Genomic DNA, 23,694 nt, shown 5'->3' with positions numbered 1-23,694 from the left:
AGATAAATTTGGGTTCCAATTAGGTAAGTCACGGGGAGTGTGTGCTGAGTATATACCATGTACTTGTCCTGCTGCCCGACACAGTCCAGGGGCCACAGCAGGGGTAGAGGACTGGGGTCATGTAGGGTTTCATAGGCTTTAAATGCTTTTAGGCCAGTAATCCTCAAGGAATCTGGTCACACCACACATATCTCCATTCCCTGAACAAGGGGCCTTATATTCCTGCTGACCCCTTGGGTAGTCATCTACCTGGAAATATCCCATCCCCCAATTCAGATGTCCCCTCCATGTGAAACATGTGTCATCACTTCCTGCCAGAATGGTATTCTCTGTGTGCTTTCACTACCCTGTGCATATTCCTCCTCAGCTCTTTATCACATTGTTATTTTTGTATATTTATTCAACAGCTATTTACGGAGTTCTCTCCTCAGTGCCAGTCATTATACTCAGCCCTCAGGATACAGCAGTACCCTGGTAGGACTCTGAGCCCCTTGAGGGCAGAAAATTTTATTTCTTAGTATACATCACAATTTTGTCTTAGCGTTTACCACAAATCTGATGGGTGTGTCACAGTTAACTTTGGATAACAGAGGTCAAGAGTTCAATTTACTTCTTTGAAATAGCCACTAACTCTTCTAGGAACACAGCTGGGGACCCCTTTCAGGTCTACCCTGTGACTCAGAGGTCTGAGATGTGGACCTAGCTTAGCCTGGCTCCAGGTTTTGTGGACCCAGCTCAGTTCACCACAGCATAATGCCAGGAGGCTGCCCCTGACACCACACCCCTACACCTCATTCCCTTTCTCCAAGGCAGCCATCTCTCTAACAAGAAGCAAGGCAAGTAAGACCAGAGAATGACTGACTGGCTTCTAGTATCCCAGCCCCATTCTAGGACACCGTTGAGAGAGCATTCCAGGCTTATGGGGAACTCCAATCAACAAGTTCAAAAAGTACCGACAGTAAAGGATTAAAGCAAAACAGTCCTTGCAAGAATTTTAGCTCATCTGCCATGTTGGCTTTTTCTCCTTAGCATCCTTTGCTGTTCTTCCTTAACTTTCCAATATCTTAACTCTAGAGTGCCCGGGGCTCAATCCTTTGTCCTCTTCTCTGTATTCTCCTCATTGATCACACTTGGTCCCATGGCTTTAAATACTCTAGGCTCTCATCTCCAGATGTGCATATCCAATTGTCTACCTGATCTCTACTTGGATGTCTAACAAGGTACTTGAAAATTATGTGCAACCCTAACTCTTGTCCCTCCCCACTTCACAAGCTTATCTTTGCTCTGTGGACTTCATATCTGCAAATAGGAGTTCAGTTCTTATACCTGCTCAGGCCAAAAACCTTAGCATCATTGTTGACTCTGCTCTTTCTCTCAGAGTCCACAGGTCTCTATCAGCAAGGCCTATGAGCCTTCCTTCTAACTGTTCTCTGGGCCTGGAAAGCTCCTTCTCCTGATTACCCATAGGGCTGACTCCTTTATCTCCTTTTAAGTCTCTAAATCTGTTCTCCCTGAATTCTATGCTGACTAGCCTATTTCATATTAGAATTTGTCCTCTTACCATCCCAGCATACCTAACCTTTCTTACCCTGGCTACACCTTTTTTTCTTCTGTAGCATCCATCACCTTTTAATATACTAAATAATTTATTTGGTTTACTGTGTCTCTGCCATCTTCAGTGTAAACTGCATGAAGAGAAAGAACTTAGGTTATTCTTTATCCCAATTGACTAGAACAATGTAAGACATATAAAAGGTGCTCAGTAAATATTTGTGGGATGGATGAAAAGACAGTGCTGTGATGCAGATGTCACATCTTAAAGAAAACTAATATACTTGACAAGTTTTTTAAATGGTTGGAAGAAAAGCTTCAGTCAATAACGTGGATCTCTGGTGTTGGTAATTTTGGCCAACACAACAGCCATACTTACTAATGAAACCCACACAAGGTCCAAACCACGGTACTGGCCTTTTACTTGACTGCAGGCAAGGAAAACCTCCTTTCTAGCTACAGAAAATGATGTTCTTTGGGAGAACACAAAGAAAAGGGTATAAGCCAATTAAATGTAACAGATTATCAGTTATCTAGCAGTTAGCCTTAGATTAGCCTCAAAACTCTGAAACTGTTTCCAACAATGGCTGGCTGCAGTGAGGACAGCTAAAAAGACAGCGAAGCTGTGGCTGACTTGTGGGAACTTTCCAAGACACCAGAGGGGAGGGAATCAGTGCAGGGATAAACCTGGGGAAGTTCAGGGAAAATGGCAGGTGACAGAAGGCAGAGGGATACAAGGGTAAATGAAGGAGGTGGACCATGGCAGTTTGCAAAGAGGTAAGGGTGGTACCTAGAAGCAGCATAAGTCTGGAGAATGTAAAGACAGACAGAAGGTGCCAGAATTGAAGGCAGAGAACACAGAACTGCTCTTTAGCCCAGGAAAAGACTCCCCCCCACCTCATCAGCAGCCCAGAAGGCAGGGTCACATGTTAGCATCTGATGTGTGTGGTGTGCATTCTAGGAGAGGAATACCATGTTGAGTTATTTACCTCTAAGTCTGGAACCATCATGTGTACAACAACTGATGTACAGGGTGATTTACAACAAACCTAGGGATGCTGGTTAACATTTACCTGGATGTTTAGCTCTCTCTTCTGTCTAAATTTGAATTCTTCCCCAAATCATCTTTCATGCTGACAGTCGGAAGTCATTTTGGCCATCCTTAATGGCTATTTGTAGGTCATCAACTGTTACTAGGTGAAGACACTTCTCTTTTACAGTACCCCAAGGCAAACACACATCATGAAGAAGGCACACTGTATCAGACCATCTCCAGTTCCCACCCATTGAATCTGTCATCAAGCTATTCTTTTTTTTAAACAATTTTTTTAATGTTTATTTATTTTTGAGAGAGAGACAGAGTGTGAGCAGGGGAGGGTCACAGAATTAGGGATACAGAATCTGAAGCAGGCTCCAGGCTCTGAGTTGTCACCACAGAGCCTCATGCGGGGCTTGAACCCACGAACCATGAGATCATGACCTGAGCCGAAGTCAGACGCTCCACCAGCTGAGCCACCCAGGAGCCCCTGTCATCAAGCTATTCTTATCCCAATCATCATGGTATGAACCTGTATACTTCTCATGTGCAGGGGTTGTGCGAGACATTTCTGTACTGATTGCTGTCAGTAACGATACAAGGCTTCACTAGGTTCTCTCTACTGTTTTAAGAAAGAAGAAAAGTAAGTTCGTTGTTGTTTTTAAATTTTAGAGCATTTGAGCAAGGGAGAGGGACAGAGGGAGAGAGCAAGAGAATCTTAAGGAGGCTCCACACTCAGCATGGAGCCTGACCTGTGGCTGGATCCCACGACCCTGGGATTGTGACATGGCCTGAAATCAAGACTGAGCCACCCAGGTGCCCCGAAGTGTACTTTTTATTTAACAATTTTAGCTATGAAATTTTAAGGTGCAAGTATAGGGTTAACCAACTATCTGGAAAACTATCTAGAACAAGGGTAGTAAAAAAGAGAAGTCTTAACTCTGACATAATGTGCATTTGTCCCATAAAAGAACAGTATTGGTTTTGGCTCAGATGGACTCCCATTCAATTGTAAACTTGTTAACAGCCCTAAGGAGTGTGGTCCCTTTTCCTTGGCTTCTGTGTCTCCATCCCTATCCCAAATCCACACTCAGTCCTTAAGCCATTTTCCTCTACACATGCTGTGTTCTTGACCCAACTTCACAAGTTGTTTCTTATTCCTGTTTTCTTTCTAGTCTTAACATCTTTTCCAGAACCTTTTGGAAAGGTCTTCTATGGCAAAATAGTAGATGCGAAGTAAAGATGACAAGGAGCTAAAGCTATAAACACCCTCCCCATTTTACACATTCACAACTATAACTAAAGTTGGAAGTTTATACGGATGATTAGAACTTTTTAATAGGGCAACCAGGGGCACCTGGTTGGCTCAATCGCCTAAGGGTCCAACTTCAGCTCAGGTCATGATCTCACGGGGTCATGGGTTTGAGCCCTGCATTGGGCTCTGGGCTGCCAGTGCAGAGCCTGCTTGGGATTCTCTCTGTCTCCCTCTCTCTGCCCCTTCCCCATGTGTGCTCTCTCTCTCTCTCAAACATAAATAAACTTAAAAAAAAAAATGACAGTGACAAGCATTAATGCTCATTGAGCACTATAATGTGCCAGGCACTGGTGAAGCATTTTAACTCATTTAGTCCTTCTAACAATCTTCGGAGGTTGGCACTATTATCATTTGATGGATGAGGAAACAGAAGCATGTGGGGTTAAATTAAGTAGGGTTACACAGGTAATGAGTGGTGGCCCTGGGACTCCAATCCAGGCAATATGGCTCCAGAGTCCACTCCTGAGCCCTCGTGCTAGACTACTGCTGCTGCTTCACTGCAAACCAGAGATTAGCTTCTGAAACAAAAGCATGTGTCCAGCTGAAGAGGGGAGACTCGTATGGCTGGCTTCCTTACACCTACAAGAGGTTAGAGAGCAGATGATGAGGAACACTTATCAAGTGAGAGAACCACAGGAGTGTTGTGAGGGGGTGGTGGGGAGAGGGAGACTGCACCAAAAGGTGAGGACAGGCTGATTTGCTAACCGTACAGCAAGACAACCAAAAGGTAAAGAAGTTCCATCCACAGGACTTTCTCTTCCATTACAGTCTGAGTATCACCAACCTCCTTACTGCCATATAGATGTCACCTGGGAATGCTGTCCCTGGCCAGAGAAGCTTCTAGGAGGAAAACCTAGTGACCAAGTGAGAACAATTTCAAGTCTGTGGTGATGTCCTCTTCTGAAGGTGTGGAACACCTGTGTGAGAAAACTGCAAGCAAAACATAAACCCCATTGGACTAGAGGGGAAAAATGTAAGCCGTACAATCCATACACATTTTTGTCTTTGCTCCGAGATTCTGTATGATTGGAGACCATCTAAAACTGCACATCCACCCAGAACAATGTCATCCACAAGAAAACATGTCCTACGTTCTTCCCAGGACAGCCGATTAGACAAAACACAGCACCTAGAGCATTCTCAGCCCCCAAATTACATCCTCCTCCAGCAGGTCAGCCACTGTTTAACCATCTCACCCCCTTCAGGTGGCTTTTCTTAATCCATAGAATATGGCTGATGATCTTTGTCTCTCTTGACCTCCTCCTCCTCCATCATTGTGCCATTGTCTCTGCATCATAGGCTTAAGCTAACCATGTGTTGGTGAGAAATCTGCTTGTCTTGGTGTCTACAGGACCAGGATATTGCCCTCAATCTTAGGCATCAGGCTCTCATAAAATCTTGCTTAGCACAAGTGCAAACACCAGGATGGTGGCTCCCAGGACCCTTCTTTCCACCCAAGGAGAGTTTTGCTCCCATGCCTCCCAAGTTCCAAAGCTAACTAGCAATGGTATTCCAGCCTGCTTGACTTCTCAGATGCCAGGCCACTATCCTCAGTTCCAAAATGTCAAGTTAGCCATTCAGAGTCAGGAATATTTGAATAGTATTTATAAACAAGTAATTAAGTATTAGTTATAAGGCAAATCAAAGATTTCTGCCCAAGAACTGCCACCTTTGGTTAACCTATACCTTTGAAATCACTTTGCCCATTAAGGTTTTTCAAGTTCTCAATGAAAATTTATTCAAAAGCCGAAACAGAATTTGGTTTTGGTGCTTGCTGGTTCTGAAATGATTCTTTAGTTCTCCAGGTGATGGCTCCATTAATTATTTATGCCTTGTCTGGGCGGGCAGAGGTCATGTCAGGATGGGGCTCAGTAGCACTGGTAAACACTTTACTCATTCTCAAGTATCTAGAAACTTATAGCTGTGCTAGTACAGATCATAACACAGATCATGTTTTTATCAGTGAACATACATTTACTGAAGCCCATTCTGAGTAGTAGAACTAGAACTGTGAAAAAGACACAATCTACACCCTTTAACATTCTTGAAGAGTGTCGCCCACACTTCTGGACCTCACACACTAGTATAATAGCCAGAAAAGTTACTGGAAGGCCAATATTTTTATTTTGCCAATATAAGGACACTGAAAATAACCACAATCTTCTTTCCTCATCATCGCATAAAAGAAAGGATATTTTAACACAAAAACAGTGAAGGATGTAATCTGACAATGAAGGACAGTTCTATAAATTGAATACATGCAGCTCTAAGAAATCTTACTACACTGTCCTTATCTTTCTCGTTTTTGCTGTGCACCTTTTGCAGTGGAAACCTTCGCACAGAGTGGACCAGGATTCACTCAAAGGCAGTAACTGCTGGGCAAGAGGCCCATCTGAGGAGAGGGAAGGGAGGTGGAGAGGGTCCTGTGTCAGGCTGGGGACACCTTTCTAAAAAGCAAGTTAATAGGTTCAAGAGTAAAGAGGCTCTTTCAAATTCTCTTTGGAATCCAAAATCTAAAATTGTTTTTACTGCACTGAATTTTAAAATGTCAGGAGTTTATGGACAAGCCAGACTAGGCTCAACTCTTATATTTAATAACTCTGCTTTGATAGCCAGGTCAGGAACTGGAGGTCAAAGTGTTCACGGGTAATGAAAGGGTTTTTGACTGATGACCACAGTGTCTTTGTAATGCAGATTATGTCTACATGTCATCTTCCTACAGGATTAATAACATTAGAGGTTTTTCACCAAGATTTTCTGAAGGGAAGGAGAAGAAAAGGATCAGGTGTCAATTTTTTTAAAAAGCTCTATTAAGACTCCCACCATCTCCCAGAAGGGTCTAGTACGGTACTTGTCTCCTACTAAAAACACTCCCATGGAATTATAATTAGCAAGAAAAATACTTTTCCCGGGTGGGGGGTGGACAGCGGATGACAGAGCAACATAAAGGGAATTCTTTGGAAGACCATCAGAGCATAGTTGTCACAAAGAGGCTTTACAACCAAGGCCCCAGAGGAAGTTTCTGTTATAATTACTCAGAATTAATGACCACAAATTAAGAATTGTCTGATGCCCTTAGAATATATGGAGAAACAATCTATAAGAAAGATGCACTTTCCCTCATGTTGAACCCTCCTTGAAGTCTTTCTCAGCAATGATTCATATTTATATGCAAATTACTTCACCAGTTTCTAAAGCCTTAACTCTTAAAATGCATCCTAACAAACACAGGTAAAGAAGAATTTACTCATATTATTCCTTCCTGTGAATTACTGATACAGTTTTACTTTCATTCTAAGTGAGAAGCTATTTTTTAAACTATTTACATGCAACTGGGAAAACTTTATGAAATATTTTCTTGATAAATTATTCATCCAACATGCAGGATTAACAAAGAGCTCCTGTTTGGGGCACCTGGGTGGCTCAGTCAGTTGAGCCTCTGACTCTTGGTTTAGGCTCAAGTCATAATCCCAGGGTCATGGCATCACCCCCGGCCCCGCCCTCCCTCCCTGAACATGGAGCCTGCTTGATACACTCTCTTTCCCTCTGCCCCTCTCCCCTGCTTGCACATTCTGTCTCTCTTTAAAAAAAAAAAAAAAAAAAAAAAAAGGAAAAAAAAAGTTCCTGTTTGACTATAACCAAATTACACTGATCATTCAAAATAAACTTCCAAAATAAAATGCAGTGTATAGCAGAGTAAAAGACACTTTAAAAAATGTTGAGCTATGAAATTTTTAGGATAATAAGTAAATCTCTTGCCTGCTAAAGGTCTTAGGGTCCAGATCACGTTAAATAATTCCTACAGGGAAGTACACATCATCTTTTCAACACTAGGGCCCTGAGGTTAGCCTCAAAACTCTCAACACATAGCAACTGTGCGTTTTGTGTTAAAGTTTTTAATACTGGCTTCATGTCCTATGTTTATTTGAGATTTCATTGGTACTGGGGGCTGTCTTTTAAAAAAGAGACTGATTCCTGGACATTTAATAACACTACTGGAGAGACTGTATACAGTAACTGAGCTCATAAATAATGGCTGACTATGCCATAGCACAGCATCAGAGGAGATGCAGATTACTTTTCAAGTGGCAATGCAGCCTAGAAAACCATCATTGCATTAAGCTCTTAAAACAGAGTACCTGAACTGCTCATGTAAATATTCAGAGCCATACTTAACGTGATTATTAATGGAATTTGAACATACAGCATCCATGCCTCCATGATAATTTACATCTGTAATTAAGTGGTTGCCATGGCAAACGGCTTTCCCCATTTTATATATGCATATCAATTGCTATATCTGAATTTTAAGAGAATTTGCAATTTTCTTCCAGACCTTCCAACTGATTTTGTTTTAACTTTTTTTAATGTTTACTTATTTTTGAGAGAGACAGAGAGGAGCACAAGCAGTGGAGGGGCAGAGAGAAAGGGAGACAGAATCTGAAGCAGGCTCCAGGTTCTGAGCTGTCAGCACAGAGCCCGATGTGAGGCTTGAACCCACGAGCCATGAGATCATGACCTGAGCTGAAGTCGGATGCTCAACCGACTGAGCCACCCAGGTGCCCCTATTTCCATCTCATTCTTAAGATTTCAGCTAAGATGTTGTTTTCCCTGGGAAGCCATCCCTGACTCAAAAACCTCTCAGTGTTAACAGTGCTTCAAATTTGCCTATTTTCCCATTATGTACTCGGGCAGGATCCTATATATTCTTCAAAAACAGATCCCAGTTCCTAGATTTATTCAAAGTAGGTGTCTGCTTGGTCCACTTGCTTTTAGGGAATAGTTTTGTTTTTGTTTTTTGTTTTTTTTTGGTCTTTTTTTTGCTTGTTTTCTGTATCTAACAATATGGTTGAGTTCTCTGTTCCCTTTACACACACACACACATTTTGCTTATCTAGGGTACAGTTTGTAAAACAAAGACTAATATGGCTGGGGATCAGAAACTCAAAAAACTGTAGACCTGGTCTTTGCACTTACTAGGCATCCCATAAAAGCTCCTTGAATTGAAATTTAATTCTACCCTGCTGTAGAACATTTCTGCATTCTTCAGTTTTCACCAAGGGATTACCAGAGATTGATGAATGAGTACATATGTCATAATCGATGGTTTTCTTAAATTGTTTCAGACATAGAGCTGCTAGACCCAACCTCTGGCACTTTCTGTCTGGAGAGCCAGAATGGAGAGCCTCCTTTTGATGGCCAGAAGCTTCCAGTGCCTTGTTCTAAGAAGGAAAAGCAGGGGATGCTTCCTCTATTTTCCTCATGCCTTTTCTTTGAGGTTATTCTGAAGTTGGATAATCAGGGTCACACTACTTTCGTGGAGAAAGCCAGGTTAATTTTTCAGGTGTGAAACTACGGGACAAGGTCTCTGTGAGAGCCAGGAATCGCTTCCCCTCTCCCTATGCTTTCTAAGTCCCCGTTCTTATTTTTCTCCTCTCCAATGGCTGATCTTTTTGGCCCAGAAGTGAATGGGTAGAGCACGGGATAAGTCAGAATAGATGCTGAGATTGGGGTGAGTCATGGTTATCTTCTTGATGCTAAGGTTACTGTTCACCCTGTGAAAAATAACCATGGGAATACCAAATCCTAGCTAATGATCATGGTCTATTTTAAATTTTTTTTTCAACGTTTATTTATTTTTGGGACAGAGAGAGACCGAGCATGAACGGGGGAGGGGCAGAGAGAGAGGGAGGCACAGAATCGGAAACAGGCTCCAGGCTCCGAGCCATCAGCCCAGAGCCTGACGCGGGGCTCGAACTCACGGACCGTGAGATCGTGACCTGGCTGAAGTCGGACGCTTAACCGACTGCGCCACCCAGGCGCCCCATCATGGTCTATTTTAGATGCCTATCCATACTTGCACATCCATTCTGATTTACGACAAAGCAGTTCCACAAGCAGCAAAGGTAAAACCTCTCCTTGTCTGCTCTCACCGAGTCTTCTTTTACTCCTTTCCCTTTTTTCATATCGTCCTCCTTCATCCTCAGTCACTGCTCATTTCCCAGAAAGCTGAGCCTGCACCCCCCAGGTGCTGAGCCATGGCAACAGAGAGCGACTCCCATGAGCACACCCTCTGTGCCAAGCCCAGCGCAGGCAGAGGTCAGCCCCACAGCCATCTATCTGGTCAGACTGGTGGGGCAGCTTGCCGAGGCGACCCTCTAGGACTGAAATGGATGTAGAAAGACAGAGGGCTACGGGAGTACAGAGCGTGAGGGCCGACCAGACACAAAGGAGCAAACAAGCAGATGAGGGAAGACTGAAAAGACAGCAGGCAGCCAGGCCCCGCAGCTCATGTGCTAGTCCAACCCTCACGGCGACGCCAGTGGAACGGTCCAAGCCAATGCAAGTGAGCCAAATCCTGAGCTCATTTTAATGGCTTCTGTCCCAAACCTGAGTCACTGGGGATTCCATGGACTTCCAAGAGAGCCCTCCATGCGTTTCTAAAAACAAACCGCTCGATGCTGTCATGGAAAACCTGGATCTTTGCGTTCTATGGTTTCATTATGGATTACATCCAGGTCACAACCTAAGGAAGAGAAGCTGGCAGCAACGACCCTGCCGGCTGCGTGCCCAGCCTTTGTAATCAATCCCAGAGGACGCGGGCCTGATGTGTGCTGCTGGCTCTGCCAAACAAGCCCTCACCTAGGGACACGCAGTCGACCTGTGAGTTGCTCTGTGGGGGGAGCCTGCAAAGGCACCTGCAGTCAAGGCTCCATTGCTCGAAGCGGACGCCAGAAAGGGAAGGAACTACAGACTGTGTGTGTCTGCGGGAAGAGGAGAAGTTCTTGGTTTTCCTGTCAATTCAACTGCTATCTCCTGCTTAAAAAGAAAAAAGAAGGAAAAAAAAGCCCCAAGAACACCCGTAGTCACACCAATGCCGCAGGACTGCTCTACACGCTCTTCAGCCCTGATACAGGCAGGCTAGGAACGGGCCAGGGAGCGGCCCTACACGACACGGTCATGTTTGACTGCGAGAGAACAAGGTCAATTCTGAGGACTAAAGTAAATACCACTATTCCTTAAGACGCAGCATTTCTAGGGGGCACCTCGGTGGCTCAGTCGGTTTTAAGCGTCCGACTCTTGGTTTCGGCTCAGGTCATGATCTCACGGTTCGTGGGTTCAAGCCCCACTTCAGGCTCTGTGCTGGCAGCGCAGAGCCTGCTTGGGATTCTCTTTTTCTCCCTCTCTCTCTGCCCCCTCCACACTGCGTCTTTCTCAATCTCAAAATAAAATAAATAAAAGAATACTTAAAAAAAAAAAAAGGCAGCATTTCTAGGAAACATAAAAAAATACTAAAACCTGCCAAGAAAGCAGACACACTTTAGTAGCCAAAGAACTACCACTTATTATTTACCATGTGCCAACTGTGCTTAAGCCTTTCTTCTCATATGTTATCTAATTTCATCCACAAAACAACCCTGAGGGTTGTACTACTATTATACCCATTTTATAAGTGAGAAAAAAGGTTTAGAGAATGAGGTACATCACTACACATTTCACAGCCACTGTAAGGGAGGTCAGGACTGACCCAGGAGCAGGTGAGGCTTGACGTCTAATCGCTGCTGGGACTGGAAAACTGAACACCAAGGGCATCCGTGCATAGGGATTTCGGAGGTGTCAGATTGGTGCCCACCAGTAGGCTAGACCTTGAAGGCAAATCCTGTATCTGGGTTAACTTAATAGTCAATACGTGTATTTGATTGTTATTTTTAAGTAAATGAGATTTTGAGACTTCCACTGAGACAGCAAGTTCTTTCACACCCACTTCTAAGTTCAAAATATCCAGATTTTGATGATTTATGTTACACTTTCTATAGGCAATGAGGCCACACAAACCTAAGTCCCGTTTATTCTTTAAAATTAGTCGTAACAAAGGAACACACTTACAACAGCTTGTCATTTTTCTTCTAGTTATATTTTACGAAAGTGTCACTTTTGCCAAAATGAAAGTTGTAAGGACAAACACGGTGTGAGTCGATTTCCCAAGAATGCTTCTGTTGCCCTGGCAACAGCTCCTTTCTCACCGTTTGTTCCAACATCACATAGATCCAGGGCTGAGAAACGGGTTGTGGGGAGGGGAAAGACTGATGCTCACAGCTGCGACAAGTCCTTGGCTGAGGCTGGGGCTGGGGCTGAGCAGATGCTATCACATACTGGCTGACAGGAGAGAGAGCAAGTCAGCGGTTTCAGACACGGGCGCGCGCCCCCCAACTTTCTCAGCTGTAGATTCAAAGACCATGGCTGCCGTGGATGCCGCCTTGAACTACCTGGTAGAGACCGCCATGAGGAAGGGAAGAGCCCACTGAGCATCCCTTACAGATGTGCCGCCTGCCCCGAAACGTGAGAGAGTCGCCTGCTGAGTGCTTGGTCCATCTTCCCCGTGATTTCTGCTCCAAGAGGGGCGCTGCCATGCTGGCAGGAGAAAACAAACTACTTCCTGTACTTCAGTTCTTAGCCTTAGATCGGTAGGCCCTGGAGAGGTAGTCTGACTACACAGAAATCCCGGCCGCTTGCCAATGCCAATTTTTTTTTTTAATTTTTTTTTCAACATTTATTTATTTTTGGGGAGAGAGAGAGACAGAGCATGAACGGGGGAGGGGCAGAGAGAGAGGGAGACACAGAATTGGAAACAGGCTCCAGGCTCCGAGCCATCAGCCCAGAGCCTGACACGGGGCTCGAACTCCCGGACCGCGAGATCGTGACCTGGCTGAAGTCGGATGCTCAACAGACTGCGCCACCCAGGCGCCCCGCCAATTCCAATTTTTAAGTAATTTCAGACTTTCTGGGGTGCTCTGTGTATGCACGGGGAACATAAGCGATAAAGATGGGGAGAAAGTTCTCTTAGAAAATCTAGACTTTGGGAATTGGACAGGTGACAGACTAGCACCTCAGGTATGCTCCTACTTCCTTCTTTTCAACCATCCTTCCCAGAGGCCTGACACAGCCAGAAAGAGAAAAGTCAGGAGTAGTTAACTGGAGTGTATGAATAATACCTAAAATACGTACTGGTCTTTGTGCCAAAATGAATCTTCTTGCCATCTATGTGAAATAGCAAACAAGAGCACCAAAAGATGTGTTGGACCAACCCTCATTCTTAGAGATCAAATTTGCTGGACTAACACCTTATTAAAAACTGCACGGGGGGCGCCTGGCTGGCGCAGTCGGTTAAGCATCCGACTTCAGCCAGGTCACGATCTCGCGGTCCGTGAGTTCGAGCCCCGCGTCAGGCTCTGGGCTGATGGCTCGGAGCCTGGAGCCTGTTTCCGGATTCTGTGTCTCCCTCTCTCTCTGCCCCTCCCCCGTTCATGCTCTGTCTCTCTCTGTCCCAAAAATAAAATAAACGTTGAAAAAAAAAATTAAAAAAAAAAAACTGCACGTAAACAGTAAGACTGAAAGGGTATCTACAGGTTGCTTCTGAATGAGTGTAAAAGACAGCTTGGGGTGTTACTCCCTCCCCCCCCCAAGAGGCCCCACTTGTACTATAAATGGCCACTGATTTGCTAGAAGGCACTAAGTTTCTCAGGATGAAAAGCATTCTTAGGAATGATAAGCCAGGAGTTTTGCCCGCATACCAGTGCTTCGATAAAATTCAGAGTAAAGGCATGAATCATCAAGGATGAGGAAGCACAACATAGTAAGGAAAATTTACGCAGAAATCCACTTCTCTGGTCAACCAGGGCGCTTAGCCAGGATTAATGAATTGTGTATGCTGCCTTCCCTTCATCTACATGTTTATTCTGGCTTTTCAAAAGCCTTTGGTAAGAGTTCTCAGCCAAAGTTTTAAGATATACACGGCATATATGCACATGTGTACACTGCCTGAGGCACTGTGTGTCCCACGGCAGTAAAGGAGGGGCATTTCTCTGACAAGAAAAGATGAATCTGATTTAACATTTCTGGGAGGTAAAACACCAAGCTGAAGGGGATGAACTGCAGATTCCAGAAGTGAATCAAAAAGGGGATAATGAGCTTCACAGAATCAAAAATCTAAGATAAGGTCATATTTTCCAATCTCCCTATTTTTTTGTTAAAACTTTTAATGTCTATTTATTTTTTGAGAGAGAAAGAGAGAGAGAAAGCATGAGAGGGAGAGGGACAGAGAGAGACAGAGACACAGAATTCGGAACAGGCTCCCAGCTCTGAGCTATCAGCACTGAGCCCACCGCGGGGCTCGAACTCACAAGCTGTGAGATCATGACCTGAGCCAAGCTGGCTGCTTAACCAACTGAGCCACCCAGGCACCCTGCAATCTCCCTGATTTTGAGAAGAGGAATGCAAAAGTCCAGCAAGGTGGCACACTGATCTCAAGCAAAACTGAGAATCAGAATCCTGGTCTCCCAAATTCTGTGAGTGCGTAGGAGTGCCTGAGTCATTCGTGGTAAGGCTATTCCTCTCAGATCAAGAGATGAAGGCCTTGAGAGTATCCCCCAATGCAGGCAGATCAGGACTGGGGAGCAGGTCGTCTATTTATTTCTCTAGGCCCCTTATCTACCAACCTCCACACACACATATATATGGGGGCTCCTCTAAGATAGGAGAAACAGAAAACATGAACTTATCAGTTGTTTGGAACCTAACTGTTGTCTGATCTGCTGATTTGGAAGCCAGCCCTGCTGAGCTCAATTAGGCAGACTAGAGTTAATTCAGTTGGGGTCTGCTTCTTTACAGGCCTGGACACCAGGCTCCATGTTTCTCTTCACCGTCCAAGAGTCCCACATACAAAGCTTTAGGATTTGCTGGGGGATGAGTCACCTGTGCACTTCAGTTAGGGTTGCAGGTGGATTACTGTTCTCCTGTTAGAGATCAGATTAAAAAATTCTTTGGTTGTAATCGTTCAAAAAGTGATTTTTTTTCCCCTGAAAAGTCAAAGCACGACTCTATTCCTTTAGTTCCTCGAGGATGTCTACAAACTGCCCCATCTGTGTCTACGTGTGTGTATTTCTGCCAACCAGAACAAAGCCCTTGAGCCTAGACAGACAGACTGATTGACACCCTCTCTGTTCAGGATCCACCTTTCAAACCCTTACGGGAAAGGCTATGAAAGTGCTAGTGGGCATTGAAGTTTTCTCACGGCTCACAGCTGCCCCTCTGGGATCACTTTTCTTTCCACCAGTTTCTAACAAGCTCATTAGTGAGAAATTCCCTGAAAGTGGAACACTTAGTTTGTATTTTCTGATCCGAATGCAGAGAACGTTCTGTCAGGCTCCAGGAGACAGACAATTTAAACCAGAACATTATTAAACACAGAGCAGCTGATACTAATTCCTTCCCAGCCTGCAGCTTCTCCTCCTAAAGCTGAAATCATCCTGCGGTTGGGGCTGGGGCTGGGCGGGTGGCAGGACCAGGCTCACTGCCTTGGAACGAACGCCCCACACTCACATTCCTTCCCAGCACAGAGCGCCTTGCTGCAGGTGGGCCTCTCACACCATGTTTCCAAAAGGGGATGCACTGATGTGGAAAGCATGCTTTTAATTTAACGGGGAAAGCAAAAAACCAGGAGAAGTTACTCAAACAAAATCCAACGGCTTAGAACCCAAGGAAATAAGCAATGAAGAAATACGTGAAATAAAGAACAGGGGACAGTGTAACAGGGAAACGGGAGCGATGAGGGGAGCACATGTTGCGCGGGAACACTCTTTACACGGCAAATCTGGGCAGAAGCCGGTCTTCAAAACGGGCAGGAAAGGAATGCGGCAGGGGGTGCGCGGCACATGCGATGCCGGGTGCCCGGGTCCCCTCCCTCTTCCCTGCACGCTTACCTGCGATTCCTTGCAGCAGCCCGCAGACGTTGAAGATACTTTTCTTCATGATGCTCTGCACACACATGGTGAAGACGGACACCAAGGCCACCGTGCAGAGAATGAAGATGCCCACGGCCAAGAAAATAGCCGTGGCCTGCCAGAAGCCACTGGCGATCTCGCCGAAGTTCTCTGCGTAGGGCCCGCACAGCGTCTCCCGCTGCACGTGCTGCACGCCCGGGTTGCGGATGCAGCGGGCATAGATGCCCAAGGTCGGGTGGTAGGGCTCCGACGAGCCTCCGCTCTGGTCGTCGGGCGCGGCGCCGCTGCGACTCTTGGCTTTTCCAATCAGCCAGTCGGCGCTCATGAAGGCGATGAGCTCTGCAAAAGCCACCACAATACTCAGGAGGGTCCAGAGCATCGAGCGACAGGTGACAATAACATGACACATATTGATGTTCCAGGCGGAAAAGTCAGGAGTCCACGGGGTGAATAATAAAAGCAGGCCGGGGTGGGGGGAAGGAGGCTCAGGCGGCCGCAGAAGGAAGTCGCTGCTCCGGGCGCTCACTCCCACAGCCTGGGGCTCCCTCTGGCCGGCCTGTGGCAGCGCGGGCCGGGGCCGTCATGCTGCCATGTCAGAACTCCGAGCGCGGCCTCACCTACGGGAGGGAAGGGAGGAGGGGGGTTAGCAGCGCCCAGGCTCCGCCCCGCGGCGGCGCCGCCAGCAGACTCGCGGGTCCCGGAGCCCCAGTGCGCTGGCCAAGAGGCTGCTCCCGCGCGGCCGCCCTTCCCCGCCCTCCCGGCCGGTGCCGCCACTCCGACCTCCATCCTCCGACAGAACCCAGCTGTGGCCGATCCGGGGCCGGAGCCGCCGTTCGCAGCGCACTTAACTGGTTTTCTTTGTTTCCAGTCGTCCCTTCCCGTGCTCTCGCACTGCGCTGGTTCCCTTATCTCCGGGCAGCACAACTCCAGGCCAGTGCCCGTTCCCGCACCCACCCCAGGCGCACCCTTTGGCACAGGAGCTCGTGCCCGAGCTGCTGCACCCTTGGGATGTGTGGCTCCTGCTCCATCATCTCTCACTCGAAAACGTCAAACAGCAGGGAGATCCAGCAACAACTAGATGGGACTTCCAGTCAACCTTGCCAACAGACTGGCTATGTTTTTATAGAGCTTACGGGACCCTCTGCCTGCTGTCTTGGTACTAAATGAGCTAAGTTTTGACAAACTCGCACCAAAAGATTTTGGTTAAAGATAGAGAGTAGCAACACCCACTTGTATTGCTGGGAATCAAATTAGTAGCACAGACACAAGAGTATCAGCTTCATAGATGCATGAGGATACAAAAGGAAACAATGCTCTGAAAAATTACAAAACACTGCTCCCCAAACTTATTTTTATTCATTTCTCACAGGGTGATTTCTGGACCAAAAAAACTACACTAATTAAAACTCAAGAAGAAGAAAAGAAAACCGTGAAGAGTTCATGACTTAGTCATTTGGGGAAATTATTCAAAAAAGAGGCATGAATGACCACTGACTAAGTGTCATTACCATTGAGTGGACTTGTTGACAACAGAAACTTGCGTATGAAGAATGTGTTCCTTGAACTGTCCCGATTCATCCCATGCGCCTCTGCCTGAGCTTTGATTCACCCCAGGTCTGCAACTCAACATGCCCATTGTTTCTGGTCTCACAAGGGCTCATTCTGTTCCCAGGGACAAATGGCTTCATAACCAGAGGGCTTTGCTCTAACAGCTCAAATCTCTTTCAGAGGGGCCTGAACCCTGAAACAGGGGTACAGTGCTCATCGGCAGCCCCATCTGCTACCCCTTCTCCAAGGTCAGAAAGAATCGCACAGTTCACATCTGACATCTGGGTGCAAGGCTCTGTTCTGAGTGATGAGATCTTATTAACTGAGGTCACGTCAACTGCACAAGAACCACAAAGAGCCCTCTGGCATGCTGGCAGTGGGGTGGGGCCAGGAGATGTTGAAGAGGAAGGCAAGTGGGGAAAGAAGGAAGCCCAGAGTCAAAGCTTCAAAGCTTCTACACCATGCTGGTTGACAAGGTGTAGCGACAGAGAACTACTTATCTCATAAAACACAGTACATTCAAAAATCCTCAGGTCATTACAGTTACACAAGATGCTGTTTGGGGAAATTACCTAGCACAGTACTAAAAACACAGGCCATTTATGACTGTCAGTGTGTGTGTGTGTGTGTGTGTGTGCGCGCGTGTGTGTGTGTGTGTGTGTGTAACGCAGCTCTCCTGAGTGCTGGGGAAGGGAGAAGTGCGTTTCACCCCAAAAGTTTTGGAGTCCATCAGGTCTGGGTTCCAAAAACAGCCCCACAACCAACTGGCCATGTGGACGCCTAGTTCTCAGAGCTGCAGCTTTCCTCACCTACATGGAAACAGTAAGGTATCCCGCTTCGAGAAACTATCAAGAATCTGTTACACCTCAGGGTCTGGCAGAATAAACACTCACTAAATAGCAACTCCTTTCCCTTAGAAGCCTTTCCTCCAACATGGAGGACACTGATCAGATAACAATTTAACTGCTGGAAGTGCCCTGCCCATCACAGAAACGTGACTATTTACACACAATCAAAGATTAAGCACAGGCTATTTAGAGACGGAGGGAGGAGGTCACTCGCGTCAGCCTCCACGGAGGGCTTCTTGGGAGGGTCCTGGTCTTCCTACTTCCCCACTGCCTACCCTGCTGCCAAACTCAACTGTGAAATAAATTAGCATGAGGCCAGAAGCAGAATCTACTCCCACTCGTTGATCTCACCCCCACTCGACCCCAAATACCACCACAGAGAAATGCCTTTTGAGAAAAGAGTTACCAACACAAAAAAGCTTTGGGGGAGATTGTTTAGAATGAAACAATCATTGTGAATGAGAACAAGAAACAAGCCCCCGATGACTCCCGGAGGCCCCATGAGCTGCACCCACCTGCCCGCCCGCCAGGCTCACAGATGCTTTGCATCAACAGGTGGAAAGCCAGCCCATGAGGAGAAGACGAGGCTTCTACAAAGTCTTTCCATTTGATTAGACAACTAGCTCAGACAACTAGCTCACTGATGTGCCAGCTGATCTCAATCCCTGCTCCTCTTCTGCTGAATGGGAAAATTTCAATGTGAATATAAAACCTCTATGTGTTTGTCCTCTTGCAGAGCCTCAGGACGCTGCTGCAACCTCTCAGGTGACCTGGATTGTAATGAACGTGCCAAATGTCCACTGTGCTGGTCAGCAAACTTGGCTCAGAGTCAGGCCCGCAATCAGACTGCTGTTTCTGAAGAGAAAGGATGTGAAACTTTGGGAGAACAGAAAGCGGCACATTCAGGCTTAGCAAACGGTCCACGCCACATTTAGGGCGGAATTATTTAGGGAGCCATGTGCTTAAGTTCACAAAACATAGTTCTCTGTCCATCCATGCCACAACAATCCCCTATCTACTGCACCAAATTCTCACACCCATGCCAGCGTGGCTGGAATGAGGCTTTTACTCTTCTGTTTGGAATAGGGAGATAACATGCTTTGGTCTCTCCAGCCAAGTTTGCTAATTACTACTATAAGTAGAATAGCCATGCTACGCACGGCTGACTGACTGGCTTTCCTGTGCATCCAAGGAAAGTCCTCAGGTCAATGGCACAACGGACAATCTGGAAAGGCATCAAGTCTGTGCTCTGTACAGCGTCCCAGTTTGGTCATGTCACATGTGCAAGGACAGGCACCTGCTGGGACAAAATCCACAGCAAAGGGGAAACAGATCCTCCTCGTAGATCTTGTTAACTGTCGGGATTCCAGCACAGAGCTCCTCAATATGCTATCCACTGCTATTCCCTGTAATCCCTGCTTCTCCAAAACTCACTTAATTGACATTCCATGTAAAAGTCTTCTCTCCATAGGCCACTAAGTACATTTCCACTCCAGGACGGCTGAGTTTACCATCATTTCCCTGATGGTCATGGATAATCTGGACGGTCCTCTGACTTTCTGAAAATGATGCTATGATTATCACAAAGGCCCACAGAGTAAAGCCTCTTAGCAAGCAATAAGAAGAAAACAAAAACAACCAAAAAGAGAATCCTGCAGAAACCTACAGTAACCTGCAGCAATATTACAGTCAGAATGCAGAGCAAGGGGAAACTGATTAATGGTTTGGCTATAGGAGTCACATAATATATATATATTATAATATATACACACAGCCCTCATATTTATAAACTTTTTCAATTTTTTTTTTTTTTTTTTTTTTGAGAGAGCATGAATAGGGGCAGGGAGGCGGGGACAGAGAGAGGAGAGAGAGAATCCCAAGCAGGCTCTGCACTGTCAGCACAGTGGGGCCCGATCTCACAAATCATGAGATCATGATGCAAGCCAAGATCAAGAGTCAGACACTTAACCAACTGAGCCACCCAGGTGCCTCAAAGCCCTCATCTTTAAAACAAGGATGAAGTTAGTAAGCCGAGCCCAGCTGGGTTTGTACCTTCCACCACAGGGTCCTCTCTTTCGCAGCTTCCTGCTGTCAGTAAGAAGGGAAGAAGGTACGGGTGAAGCAAGATCGCCCTGGGCCGGCTGGTCAGGAAACCACAACAGAAATGAAGGAGCCGAGGGAAAGGACTTCACAGCGAGGCGCACATCACCAGATGTGCCCCCGTTACTAGAGCAGCAAAGGCCAGGACAGAGTTTTGCTTGTTCACCTTGCTTCTTCACCCTGGTTCTCTTTTGCTACTTTATTATGGAAATCGTCAAACAGAGATACAAGCTGAAAAGAACAGACTATGAACATTCAGATTCAACGCCAGTATACAGCCTCACTCTACCACTCGGCCTTTTTCTTCCTGAGCCATGTGAAAACAAGCCACAGATATCTTGATACTTGAACCCTAAACACTGTAATACACTTCCTAAAAATAAAGACATTTTCCTACAAAACCACAATAAAATTAACACACCCCAAAAAACTGACAATACCTCCCTTATATCCAAAGCCTAGTGCACACTCAAATTTCCCTATCCTGCCCCATTTTTTACAGCTGTTTTCTTAAAACCATGACTCAGTCAAGACTCATGCGCTGCATTTGGCTTTGTGTCTGTAGTTTCTTTTAGTAAAATATAGTCCTTTCACCTCTAACCCTGTTTGCATTTTTTCCCTTGACGCTGACTTTTTTTTTTTTTTTGAGGATACCAGGCCATTTGTATTCTACAAATATTCTACATCTCAACAATGTAGATTTGTCTATATCCTCATGCTGTCATTTAAAGTTGTTCTCTAGCCCCTGCTCTATAGAAACGAGGTTAAATCGAAAGGCTAGTTTAGAATCACCTTAAATATTTTGGTGAGACTTCTTTGTAGGTGATGCCGTATTTGTTATTCCTGCTATATCACATTTGGGAGGAACAATGCTGAGCTATACCTCAGAATCAGAATAATTTTATACATAAATGGACATACATGAATATGTACGTGTGTGTGTGTGTGTATCTTTATACACATACATATATAGAAAGCAAGACAGACAGGGGCGCCTGGGTGGCTCAGTCACTTAGGTGTCCGACTCTTGGTGTCGGCTCAGGTCATGATCTCGCGGTTTCATGAGTTTGAGTCCCACAGTGGGCTTCTCACTGGCAGTGCGGGGCCTGCTTGGTGTTCTCTGTCTCCCTCTCTCTCTCTGCCCTCCCCCCCACTTTTGCGGTCTCTGTCTCTCTCAAAATAATTTAAAAAATAAACTTTAAAAAAAAAGACAGACACACAACATACCCAGGGTCCTCTCTGGCCCTGAACAACCAGAATTCTGATGAGGAAGCACGCAAAAGGCTGGCTGGGTGAGCTCTGTATGTTTCAAAGAGCTCCTTGGGTGAGTTCTGAAGCCACTGCTGAGAAGCCCTGTCTTAAAAAATGCCATCCCAGCCATCCCAGAAGCTAAAGCTCTTTACCGAAGGGATTTTACTTCTAAGAAATATTTGCTGTATTTCTTTGAAATGGAACCACATTTTATATACTACTTATGAAAACACAGAAATACCTGCAAACCTGGGGAGTAAGACACAACTCTGAAGAGCCCTTTCCGGGAGGATTGACTTGAGCCAACAGAGCCTGGGTTTTGCGTCAAAGAAGGAGGAGGCATCTTTCCTCTAACTTCAGAGCCCTCCCTCTCAAAAAGGACAGATCTGGGCTCCCTGAAGCTTCCCTCCGGCCTTGCTCTCTTCCTACCACCCCTGCCCTCAGCCAGTCTGGAGGGAGCATCAGGTGCTGGCAATGCCAGGCTGAGCAGAGGCCACTAAACTGTGAGAGTGTCTTAAGAGCTTTGTACACGGACTCAAGATCCAATCTCAGCTCTGCCACTAAATAGCTGTGTGTCCTGGGGCAGGCTATTTAGATTTAACCTCCGCCAGCCTCAGTTTCCTCATCTGCAAAAAAAGAAAGCAACATCTTCTTCCAAAGGCGGCCATGAGGATTAAAGGAGATGGCATATGGAGAATAATCAGCATATCTTCCCGTTCATTGTGCTTAGCATACGTTAGCTATTATTAATCATTGTCATGTGATTAAATGATAACACATCATCATATGAATCACATGATCATATGACTACATAATAAATTTACTACAGTGACCCATGTGACCCAAAGAATCAATACACTTCCGAGCAGATTGTATTTTGCTCCCACGTCACTGGTGGTTTCTCTGGCAATATGGTCTCCATCCCAGTGTCTTCTGGAAGCCTAAGAGGATTAGGTGAGTAGAGTTTATGTGCTTTTGCCTTCCATAAGTTGGAAAGTCCCTCTAGGGACTGCCTCTTGGGTGGTCCCTGGACCACCTTCCACCTCCTAGAGGGAGATGTAGGCCACCTGTTTTAAAAACCCTAAGTTCCTGATCCCCACACACTGAATCAAACTTTCTGGAGGTGTTACCAGAAACTGTGTTTGTAACAACCCCCCAGGTGATTCTTTACACAGTAAAGTCTAAGACTCCACTGGGAGGAAGCCTTGCACTCGGTGAGGTCGCTGGTATCTTGGAGCTGGGGAAGGGGCCAAAGAGAAGAGGTCAGGAAGAGCTTGGCCTGGCTCATTAGGATAGAGCCACATGACCTGTCCTTGGCACAGCTCATGGCATCACAGACATCTCTGGAACAATGATTTTACAGGGACAGAAGCTGCTTCCCCGTTCACATGTTGTCCAATGGTCCTTTCATTTACAGCGCAAATGAGCTCAAACATTCAGGACCTTTTCTTCAGAGCACAAAAGCAGCTCGCAGAATGGATGGATAGTGCCGGTACAAAAAGATCGGCACTTGGCATGACTTAAAAAAAACAGTTGGGAGCACCTGGGTGGCTCAGTCAGTTAAGTGTCCAACTTTGGCTCAGGTCATGATCTCATGGTCCATGAGTCTGAGCCCCACATTGGGCTCTGTGCTATCAGTGCAGACCCTGCTTCGGATCTTCTGTCCCCCTGTCTCTGCCCCTCCCCCACTGGTTCTGTCTCTTTCTTGCTCTCGCTCTTGCTCTCAAAAATAAAATAAAATAAACTTAAAAAAAAAAAAGTCAGTTACCAAAGGAGGTTTTGCAAACTCTCATTTGCCCTGGCCGCCCCCTCAAAAACACAGATTACGGAAATGTAAACATCTTGACAATATTTAAGAAGAGGGCCCAAATGCTCTAACAATTCTATTGTTCTTGGAGTTATAGTCTCAACATGCTCAAATCCTCCAGGATACTGCCACCCTCCTTTCCTCACTACCTCCTCCAGCTCAGCTCTGACCCCACTGGGAAAAGTCACACTGTGCTTCTCAACAGGAACGATTTTGCTCCCTCCCCCTTGCAGACGGCACGTAGTAATGTCTGGAGACATTCTAAGGTGGTCACAACGTGGGGCGGGGTGGGGGGGGGCGGGAATGTGTGCTGCTGGCATGTTGTGGGCCAGAGATGCTGCTAACCAGCCTGCGGTGCACAGGCCAGCCCCACAAAAGGGGCAATGTCAGCAGTGTTAACAGTGAGAATCCTTTTCTAGAGGCTTCCTGCATATAGAACAACGTTTACATTTGGAGGC

The 23,694-nt window shown here is 46.0% G+C and overlaps 1 protein-coding gene across 5 annotated transcripts in view; it reads right to left on the bottom strand.

The window, feature by feature from the left end:
- LHFPL2 (LHFPL tetraspan subfamily member 2) overlaps nt 1-23,694 on the bottom strand; it is a 165,477-nt gene that overhangs the window by 10,628 nt on the left and 131,155 nt on the right. For all 5 annotated transcript variants that reach the window (XM_040450073.1, XM_040450065.1, XM_040450081.1 and 2 more), the window contains one exon: nt 15,662-16,299. In XM_040450073.1, the coding sequence (XP_040306007.1) occupies nt 15,662-16,091 (430 nt within the window). In that variant the 5' untranslated portion in view covers nt 16,092-16,299. The remainder of the gene's footprint in view (nt 1-15,661; nt 16,300-23,694) is intronic.

The sequence above is a fragment of the Herpailurus yagouaroundi genome, unplaced genomic scaffold (assembly GCF_014898765.1).
Source record: "Herpailurus yagouaroundi ecotype Mexico unplaced genomic scaffold, PumYag 29, whole genome shotgun sequence".
Taxonomy (NCBI): Eukaryota; Metazoa; Chordata; class Mammalia; order Carnivora; family Felidae; genus Herpailurus; species Herpailurus yagouaroundi.
This window is presented reverse-complemented; position numbering and strand designations above follow the sequence as displayed.